Genomic DNA, 11,051 nt, shown 5'->3' on the forward strand with positions numbered 1-11,051 from the left:
GATAGGCCGCTAGTCGGATCCATCAGCTAGGAACTTCGTAGGTTCTTAGCTACCCAATCAGCTTCTTGCCCTGGGAAGGGACACCATCTTGCCCTCTGCCTCGGGCAGCAAAACAACTCGGCTCAGACTATTGGGCTGTCAACTTGCAACCTGACCCCTCCACCTGCACCTTTACATTTCCAGCTGTGGTGAGATATGGCAGTGGCCAATTCCCTGCCTGTCCTCCCTCCCCAGTGGTTTTTTTGGCTACCCCCTCCCTCTTTGCTATAGCAGGATTTCTACACAACTGGTTGTACCAGCGGCAACACTCAAAGTTGTCTGTCCCAGCCTCCTCCTCCTTATTATTATTTTCTTCAAAATAATAATCTGCTATACTATACTATAGCAGAGACATCACCTTGCCAACAAAGGTCCGTATAGTTAAAGCTATGGTTTTCCCAGTAGTGATGTATGGAAGTGAGAGCTGGACCATAAAGAAGGCTGATCGCCGAAGAATTGATGCTTTTGAATTATGGTGCTGGAGGAGACTCTTGAGAGTCCCGTGGACTGCAAGAAGATCAAACCGATCTATTCTGAAGGAAATCAGCCCTGAGTGCTCACTGGAAGGACAGATCCTGAAGCTGAGGCTCCAATACTTTGGCCACCTCATGAGAAGAAAAGACTCCCTGGAAAAGACCCTGACGTTGGGAAAGATGGAGGGCACAATGAGAAGGGGACGACAGAGGACGAGATGGTTAGACAGTTGTGATGGCCTGGGAATCTGATTCAGAGGCTGAACCTGAGGAATCCCAGCCTGCACAGGAGTCCCCGCCTCCAGGGCCGGCTGAGCAGGGGCTTGAATCTGAAGGGCCCTCACCTGTGCCGGATCCTCAGGAGCAGACACCAGCTAAATCCGAGGACCCATTGCCTGCACGTGCTCCTATCCCAGCCCTGTCAGGGGAAGGTGAGGTTGCCTCTGGGTCCAGGAACCCTCCAGCCTCTCCTGAGCTGCAGAGGAGGGAACTAAGTTCTCTCAGGAAGTGCTCGCCTCCAGGCCAGGGGAGGCGAGGCACCTGTGGGCCGGGGCCACCCTATGCCTTGGAGGAGATAAAGGCCAGCCCGCCCAGTCCCAGGTTGCGAGAGCAACATCGTTGGTAACCTGTTCCTGCCGGCACCCCGACCTGCTCTCCTGAGTTCCTGACCACACCCGACTCCTCACTTTGGACCTCGCTTCGCCCCTGACAGACAGCCTCCTTACCCTTGACCTAGGACCAGACTTAGACCACGCCGCATGGTAAACCCCACCCCCCTCCGGAACCAGCACAACAGTGTTCTCGAAGCTACCAGCATGAGTTTGACCTAACTACAGGAGGCAGTGGAAGACAGGAGTGCCTGGAGTGCTCTGGTCATGAAGAGGCGGACATGACTAAACAACTAAACAACAGCAACAATACTATACTATGATATTGTTACACACCGGCCCAGTCTCTGAGCGGTACGAGATCCCAGGGGTTCCAGGCCAGGGTTCATGGTTGCTTTTGGGAATAAGGCACAGAGGAGACTGTGGTGTCTTTAGAATATATGGTTTATTTACCCGTATGTACCACCTGAGCCTGCAGTGGAGGGGGTTCACAGCACTAGCACCCCAAAAGGGTCTTTGTTTCTCCTCTAACCTCAGCCTTGGATTCAAGCAGAAACCAAAACATTGCTCTCAGGCACTGCTCTGACTATCTCTCCAGCTTGCTCCTTTTCCTATCACCGGCAAACTCTAAACTCTGCTTTGTTCTTCTAACTAACTGCAAGCTAGAGGAGGGGCCCAGGGGCGTAGCAAGGAGGGGCAGGGGGCAGTGGCCCGGGGCACAAAATTCTGAAGGGGTGCAACCAGGTACAACAGCTGTGTGCCCCGCCCTCAGATTGGCCAAGCTGGGAGGCATAGCTGTCAACTTTCAGATTTTAAAATAAGGGATCAGCAGCCTCGAAAATAAGGGATCAGCACCTGTCCCGGAGACAGTCTACGGGATATCTAACAATCCGGGATAGCAGCAGGAAATAGGGCTGGAATAAGGGAATTTCCCGCAAAAAAAGGGAAGGTTGACAGCTATGCTGGGAGGTGGTGGAGCTGCCAAACTGAGAAGGTGCACAGCCACAGCCACCACCAGAAGCTGTGCCAGCAACCATGTGCCTCATGGGCTCTGCACACACCCCTGGCATGTGCTTCTCCCCCAGCTGCCCGGTCCACCAGGGGGTGTAACACTTGCTCTGCCGCGGGCACCAGCAACCCATGCTACACCACTCGAGGGTCCTCACACGGAGTCTCTTTACTTTGTTCTCCTCAATGGCCCATCAACCAGGATATCACCTCACAAAATCATAGACTCAGTGGAGATTGCACATTACGGCTGACTGTGGCCCTACTCTGGGAGAATTCTGTGCCCCCACACTGCCGCCTGCCCTCCATTTTGCTTCCATATAGAAACATCCCTCTCCAACTGCAGAGCCTCCAAGTCTCCCTATTTTTCAGGGATGTCTCTGATTTAGAGAAGCCATCCCAGTTTCTGATTTGATCCTAGAATGTCCCGCTTTCCCTTAGGGCGTCCTTATTTTCATCAGAGAAATGTTGGAGGGTATAGAGTTTTCCAACCCCTGAGCCGTCTGAAGGCAACCCTGTATAGGGAAGTTTTTTAAATGTTTTATTATGTTTTTGCATGTGTTAGAGGCTGCCCAGAGTGGCTGGGGCAACCCAGTGAGACATGTGGGGCATAAATAGTAAAAATTATCATTATGGAATGGGACCTCCCTCTTTTCATTGGAGAAATGTTGGAGGGTGTGCAATTGGTTTCTATCAATCTTGTCAAACCAGCCAATCCACTCTTTAACTACAGCCCCATCCTTGAATTTCGAAGGATGGCTGAGCTCCTCTTTGTGTACTGAAAGTGCAAATTCGGTTACTTGGCCTTTCGATGCAGACTGAATCGAATGGCTCCTCCGTCCGTACTTGGGACTTGCCACAGGGCATCCCCATCAAGTGCTTTTTGCCTGGCTGGAATATGTCCTTGAATGCCTCTTGGCTGCTTTGGTGGAATGGGGTGTGTGTATGTTTGGAAACCTCTTCGTTCCTGAAGTATAGTCCTTTGTACAAAGCAAAGACTCACATTTATTGCCCCTCCCATTTTTCCTTTTGGCCCCTCCTCTTGGCCCCAGGTGAGGGTGGGGGTCAGCCTTGGACTGGGGGGGGAGGTACCCTCCCCTCTTCTTTTGTATTTTTATCCTCTGATAGCTTTGCTTTCCTTTGAAAAATTCCCCGAGCTGAAACACGAAGCCCAAAAGTCCGGGAAGTAATATGATCCACTTTTTTTTATTTGTGTCTGTCGCTCTGATCTGAATTTGGCAAGCCACGCTATTTGCCAACTCCCAGGTACAAAAGCTGTATGTGTATACAGGTTGAGGGGAGATTTCCCTCTTCACAAAATATGCATCTCGAAACTTCCAGGAGCTTTTGAAAGCTGCTCTCTCCAAATAAACAAACGTGTTACAGGAGAGCGTTTCTGCTCCAGTGATCCAGGGCCTGCCCCGAAATAATCCCTTTCTTCCCCAACTCTTCCCGTAAATGACATCAAGCAAAAAGGGAGTTGACTCAAAAAGCGGCGCAAGCGGAGAGATTCCCTCGCCGCTACAAATTTGTGCCTTGCAGACTTTCGCGGACGCCGCTCTTTGCCATGGGCCGATTCCTAGCTTGGACTCTCCTGCTCCTGTCGCTCAGTATCCTTTGCTGCACTGCCAAGGATAAAGGTGAGAGGGAAGGATGGAAACTGGGAGGCGGAGGAATTGCTACATCGATTCTTCCCCCTTTGGTGGGGGAACTGCGGAACCTTCTGCCACAGGACGCAGCGGCGGCCACCAATTTGGATGGCTTCGGAAAAGGATTGGACAGATTTGTGGAGGAGAAATCTGCTGGTGGCTACTAGCCATGATGGATGTGCTCTGTCTCCACGGCTGGAGGCAGTAATGCAGGGGCGGATCCTGGTAATAGGCCACCCTGTGCGAGGCCATTTGACGCCCTCGCTCCAGCCCTCTGTGGCACCGGCTCAAGCCAGGCTTTGGGAAGGAGGCATGAGGTTCTGGCAAGGTCCCAGAGCCCTCCTACCTCTTTCCCCAAGCCCGGTAAGGGCTTTGCTTGCCCGTCTTTGGGAAGGAGGCAGGAGCCCTTACTGGGCTTGGAGAAGGCACCTTCCTTGGCTGCACCCCCAGTATGATGGCAGGGTTTGTGCTGCTGTAAATCTGCCTCTGTAGTAATGCTCCTGAACGCCAGTTGCTGGGAGGCGCAGCAGGGGGAGAATATTTTTGTGTTTGGCTCCTGCTTGTTGGATTCCCACAAGCATTTGGGAACAGGATGCTGGACTAGGTGGGCCATTGGCCTGATCCTGCAGGTCCCAGTGGCTTAGCGTGGGTTGCCAGTGCCCCGGGCCGCATGGAGGGAGGGAAATGGATGAAGTACACACGTGCATTCAGCTGCGTCACAAAGGAGATTGCAGCCTCAGAGATAAGAAAAGAAGAGTCTGTCCATTGTCTAGAGAGGTCGCTTCTTGGTTCTCATGGAAAGGGGTCAGCATGGCACGGAACATCCTGCTTTGCCAGCCAAAGGTGCCAGGCTCAATCCCTTGCCCTTCCCAGCTCAGGGTGGTCCTGGGTTGGGAGAGCTTGAGGTTTGCCGCTGCTGGAGAAACGCTGTTAGAATAAACTAGCCTTCCCCAGTCTAGGGCTCTCCATATAGAATCACAGAGTTTCCGCTTCATGGGCGAGTTGGGATTCGAACCCAGATCCTAGTCTGACATTCCAACTGTTACACCACACTGACTGAAAGGCACATACCAGCTAGGAAAAAAACAGTCAAGGAAGGCACTGAGCAGGACCGGTAAGGGGCATGGTCTGGTGAAATGTAATGGCCAAGGAGAATCCCGGGAGCCAGAGAGAGATGTCCGGGGGCCGCATTAGGCCGCCAAGCCACCCCACCCATGATATATGAGGTGGAAAGGTAAGAAACAAGTTTCCCGTCCCCTTCTCCCCCAGGACCATCCTTTGATGGCCATCTGTCGTGGATGCTTTAGTTGAGATTCCTTCATTGCAGAGGGTTGGACTAGATGACCCCTGGGACCCTTTCCGATTCTATGGTTCTTCTCCCCTCTCCAGACAGAAGAGCGGGCAGAGACTGCTGCGAGAGGGAAGAGTCACTCGGAATATTTTAATTGTTTTAATGTTTTAATGTTGTATTTTAATCTTGTTTTTAAGTTGTATTCATTCAACTCGTTTTTATTATTGGTTGTTAGCCGCCCTGAGCCCGGCCTTGGCTGGGGAGGGCAGGGTATAAAGGAAAAATTATTATTATTATTATTATTATTATTATTATTATTATTATTATTATTATTAGGTCTTGGGACGCAAGGAAGTTCATGGCAGCAAAAAATCCCCCATCTTCTTTCCTCCAGCATAATTCAGGAGAGGACCATGACTCTCCAGAGTGGCTTTGCAGAGGGCACAGTGGGGAGAAGCAGGCGGAGACTTATCCTTCTGTGTCTTGAAATCTATTAACTTGTTGCTCCATATAAATTATCCGCCCTCGTTCTCAGAGTAGCTGTCTTGCTGTTCGGAGTTGTGATAGGAATTTTGTGGTCTTAGATATATGGTAATGTTCATAAGCATACCAACCAAGCATGTACATAGATCAGCACAGGAAGACCGACCTAGAACCATTTTGATTCCTAAACTGAGCAAATGTTTTCTCTGCAAGGTCAAAGTGGGAAACCTCCCCATTGTCTCTTTCCTCACAAATCCTGTCTGAAAGGCACACTTAAGATATGAATAGGATGTGAGCCTGTGACCTGGCCCAGGAACTATGTATCTATCATTACAAAAGACTGGCCAGGCTCCCAATCAAGTGACTATTAACAGGTAACCTGCCAGACAGGAGATAAACAAGGACAGGAGAAAAACAACATACAAATTTCTGTTTAGACCGCCTTTTCTGTGATGTAGGTATGATGTATCTGAGGGGTGGTCTTAGGTTACACACCTTCTGTGATGTAGGTATGATGTTTCTGGGGGTGGTCTTGATCTACAGGGTGGCAATTTCAAAAGTCCATATAAGGCCTTGCACACCATTGTTCTGGGTTCCTCCTCCTTTCCTGCAGGTGAGGGGAGCACCCTGTTGCAACAGATCAATAAAGATCAAGCTTACTAGCTGCTTTGCTTCTCAATATTCTCTGGTTGGCCTCTGTTATTTTCTCCTACCAATAGGGAACCTATGTAAGGACTCTGTATGGGTTCTTGGATACCCCACAAGGGAAAAAGGGCCATTTTTGTTTACAACAGAGTTTACCCAATTGATCATCTTTCCCCTTTTCTCTGCCAGGTAGAAGATTCCGTTCAGGCCACAAGGGGGGAGAGCCAGCCCAGGAAGGCCACCAACCCTGCAGTTGTTCCGGTGAGTCTCTTTCTTGCACCACCAACCCCGACAGTTGAGAATATGGAAACTCTCTACCCCAAGTTCCGCTTTCAGTTTCCTCTGCAACAGCTGGCCTCGCCTGTTTGTTGCTGTGTGGCATTCGAATAAGATCTGACCTGTAACCTCTTGCACAAATCACTCGGGCTCGTCGCTTGGTTTGAGAGCGCCACAAACCAAACCCAGGTCCCCCCCACTGTAATCTGACTCTGAAATTTCCCAGTGTGAGAAACGGAGATGGATGATGGTCATCGTTTGTTAATTAAGAACAATTAATGTTGACGGTTAATAATGCAGCAAGACGCCGCCTAATGCCAAATTAGGCTTCAAAGCGATCTTATAAAAAAAACCAACCAATTATGCAAGCATTTAAATATAAAGCACCCATAATTAAAATGCACAGACAATCCCATTAAAAATTAAAATGTGAGCATCCATAGTTAAAATGTGCAATCAAGCAAACCGATGCAATAATTAAAGCAGGGAAATCCTGCTGGAGAGGTGAAGGAAATGTCTGTGTGAAGAGCCGGTGAATTAGACTGGGGGTTTTCTCGTCATTAGTGAGTGAGGCTGGGACTCAGCATGGTCTCCTATGGATTAACTCAGAACATAATGGTGGAATCTCATCTATGGAGAATGGAGAAAACTGTGTGACTAATCTATGGCCCTCCAGATGTCATTTATGGCCCTCCAGCTTCTTCTCCTGAAGAAGAAGAAGAAGAGTTTGGATTTGATATCCCTCCTTTCACTCCCTTTAAGGAGTCTCAAAGCGGCTAACATTCTCCTTTCCCTTCCTCCCCCACAACAAACACTCTGTGAGGTGAGTGGGGCTGAGAGACTTCAAGGAAGTGTGACTGGCCCAAGGTCACCCAGCAGCTGCATGTGGAGGAGCCGAGATGCGAACCCGGTTCCCCAGATTACAAGACTACCGCTCTCAACCACTACAGCACACTGGCTCATGCATGGACATGCTGGCTGGTGCTGATGGGAGTTGAAGAAGATATTGAGAACCACCCCTGGCTCACTCCCACAATGGAGAACTGGAAGAGGATGGGGCAGCAGAGGAGGAATTGCACGTGGTTTGGCTCGCTTTCACGAGACGTCTCTGCAGTCAACACTCCTAACATAGGAACCTAAGAAGAGCCAATGGCCTATTTAGTCCAACATCCTTCTTCTCACGCCCAGAGGCCTATGTGAAACCCTCAGTCTGGACCCTAGCACAAGACCAACGTTCCCTCTTGTGGTTTCCGGCAACTCGTATTCCGAAGCATTGCTGGTTCCAACCGTGGAAGCAGAGCCGAGCCACAAGGACCAGTAGCCATTGTCTGCCCTCTCCCTGAATTTGTCCAGCCCTCCTTTAAAGCTATCTCAGTTGGTGGCTCAGGGACGCGGGTGGCGCTGTGGGTTAAACCACTGTGCCGCTTGGGCTTGCCGATCGGAAGGTCAGCAGTTCGAATCCCCACAAGGGGATGAGCTCCCGTTGTTCTGTCCCAGCTCCTGCCAACCTAGCAGTTCGAAAGCACACCAGTACAATTAGATAAATAGGTACTGCTCCGGCGGGAAGGTAAAAGGCGTTTCTGTGCACTGCTCTGGTTTTGCCAGAAGCAGCTTAGTCATGCTGGCCACATGACCCGGAAAAACTGTCTGCGGAAGCGGACAAATGCCGGCTCCCTCGGCCTGTAAAGCAAGATGAGCACCTCAACCCCAGAGTCGTTTGCGACTGGACCTAATTGTCAGGGGTCCCTTTACCTTTACCTTTTAAGTTGGTGGCTATGATTGCATCCTGTGGCAATGACTTCCGGAGTTTAACGATGTGCATACAGTTTCTTTGGATGTCCACGAGTTCTAGGTTTAGGAGCACTCCGAGATATTCTGCTTGCATGCCCTAACCCTTTCTGGTTATGAGGAGTGGGGAGGACCATAAAAGCACTCCTCCATCCCAAATCTTGCACTTGCCTCTTCCCGCTGCCAGTTACCATACCTAATTACTCATCTTTTGTTGGCTTATGGTGTTTTAGACCTGCGTGGGCCCCGGAATCCAAAGAAACATGGACGGCTGTGTCCTTGCGATGGAATCCTTACCGGTTTGTCTCTGCCAGGTAACAAAATACCTTGAGACAGGGCTGGTGGTGGAGATAAGATGAATGGGAAACATTTATCCTCCCCCCCCCCAAAAAAAAAGACTTTAAAGGGGAGAAATAATTTATTGTGTATCCTATGCAACTAGCGTCTCATTGATGGGAGGGAGAGAGTCGTAGTCAACACGTGGGTCCCCTAACCAGATCAGTCTCAACTTTGTATGGTTTGTGCTTGTATCTCCTATTCGTGGCCCTGGTGGCTAGATGAGTGCTGCAACCCCAGAGTTGGTCACAACTGGACCTAATGGTCAGGGGTTCCTTTACCTTTTTAAGCTTAAATCAGCCATGCCTAATCACTGGGGAAGGGTTGTAGCTCCAAGTTAGAGCATCTGTTTTGAATGCAGAAGGCTCCAGGTTCAATCCAGGGCTGGGAACAACCTTGTTGTGAATGAGCTTTATGTGACCCCTGTAAAAAGTGTTTGTTCTACAGATCAAAGCACCTGAATGCATACATTGGGCAGGGGCGAAACTAGGCTTTATTTCACCTGGGTCAAAGACCCAGTTTGGCACACTGACCCCAAGCACATTTGTGTAAACACACACACACACACACACACACACACACACACAGAGGCTGGGAGCCTCAAGGGCGCCCCTCTGGAGGCTTCAGGGGGGGGGACCAGCTTGCCCCCTCCCCTAGCTACAGCACTGCATCAGGTAAGGTGATCTCACAAGTCAGCTGCTCCCGAATTGTTAAGGGATTAATATACTAATAGTAACACCTTGATTTTGGCCCACTGGCAATTCAGCAATTCAGATCTCTGAGCAGAGGCATTTTATGTGGGGGGGGGGGGTTGGGTCGTACACACTTCCACTTGTTCCACTTGCCTATAAGACAAGTGTCCGAATGGTTTTCCCCTTGATCCGCTCCTTTCCCAGGGAAAACCTGCTCTTTACAGCTAGATCGGAGCAAACGTCAATTTGGAGAAAACCCAAATTGCCATTTGCTCCCGTTGAGCACTAAAGAGTGGTTTCCCCCCGGAGGAAAGCAGCAGGACAAGAGGAAGTTTGGATCAACCCAGGGTTTCACTCCTGCCAGCAGCATTCTGCGCTAGCTGCAGCGTCCAGATCAAATGCAAGGGAAGCCCCACACAGAGTGCATAGCAGTTGAAGTGGGGTAATCTGTGTAAAAGGGGCAGGAACATAGGAATGTGCCTTATACTGACCACTGGTCTATCTAGCTCAGTGTTTCTCAAACTTGGGTCTCCAGCTGTTTTTTGGGGGGACTACAACTCCCATCATCCCTAGCTAGCAGGACCAGTGGTCACAGATGATGGGAATTGTAGTCCAAAAACTACAGCTCTCCAGGTTTCCAGAGACGGGTCATTCCCAACCCTCCTTGCAGATGTCAGATGTTGAACTGAGCAGCTGAATTATGCAAAGCAGATGCTTGATCACTAAGCAAGAGCATCAGAAGGGAAGATATAAACTGTCCCTTCTTCTTTTTTTGCAGAACAGCACCATCGCCACCACCGTGGCCTGGCCAAGCGGCATTTGCACCAGAGAAGGCATCGGTGCCAGGCGTTTGTGAATAAGTGCCACATGATGCGGGTGGCCATACCCTTGTAGCTTTCTCTTTTTTTAACATAAAATTTTATTAGTTTTTTAACATATCATTTTCAATAGTAATTAAACATACTTTTACATCTTATTCAAATTTTTTTTTACTTCTATCAGTCCTGTCTGCAAATTTTCCAATCTAATCTCTTAGTATGCATTTCTTATTTTCCCAGTGTGGTGTACTGGTTAAGAGCAGAAGACTCGTAATCTGGTGAACCGGGTTCGTGTCTCCGCTCCTCCACATGCAGCTGCTGGGTGACCTTGGGCCAGTCACACTTCTCTGAAGTCTCTCACCCCACTCACCTCACAGAGTGTTTGTTGTGGGGGAGGAAGGAGAATGTTAGCCACTTTGAGACTCCTTAAAGGGAGTGAAAGGTGGAATATCAAATCCAAACTCCTCCTCCTCCTCTTCTTCTTCTTCTTCTTCTTCTTCTTCTTCTATTACATTTCGAACTCATAACCAATATCTCTATCTTTTTCTACTCTGAAACGCTTCGTTTATTTCTCCTTACAAAACGTCTTGTAGTCCTACTAGCGTAATTTGTTGATTACAGTTGCTCTTCAAATAATTCATATAATTCAGTTGCTCTTCAAATAATTCTTCCAATCTTCTGTAAATCTCTGGTCCCGCAGGTTTCGATTCCTTCCTGTCATTTTGTCCAACTCTGCATAGTCCATTAATTTCGTCTGCCATTCTTCTTTCGTTGGAATTTCTTCTTGCTTCCATTTCTGGGCTAACAATACTCTTGCCGCTGTTGTTGCATATAAGAACAGTTTGACATCTTGTCTATTAATGTCTTGGCCTATAATACCAAGTAAAATGCTTCTGGTTTTTTAAAGAATGTATATTTGAAATATGAAATACCCTTGTAGCTTTC

At 49.0% G+C, this 11,051-nt stretch overlaps 1 protein-coding gene across 1 annotated transcript; it reads left to right on the forward strand.

Moving 5' to 3' along the window:
* The first annotated feature begins 3,479 nt into the window (after positions 1–3,479).
* Positions 3,480–10,264, forward strand: LOC308592568 (uncharacterized protein). The gene is made up of 4 exons (XM_081204126.1): positions 3,480–3,768; positions 6,386–6,457; positions 8,494–8,574; positions 10,067–10,264. Exons 1-4 carry the CDS (start codon positions 3,696–3,698, stop codon positions 10,180–10,182), a joined length of 342 nt encoding a protein of 113 aa, XP_081060252.1. The 5' UTR covers positions 3,480–3,695; the 3' UTR covers positions 10,183–10,264.
* The last annotated feature ends 787 nt before the right edge of the window (positions 10,265–11,051 follow it).

This window comes from Podarcis bocagei (assembly GCF_964188305.1).
Source record: "Podarcis bocagei genome assembly, chromosome: 7".
Lineage (NCBI taxonomy): Eukaryota > Metazoa > Chordata > Lepidosauria > Squamata > Lacertidae > Podarcis > Podarcis bocagei.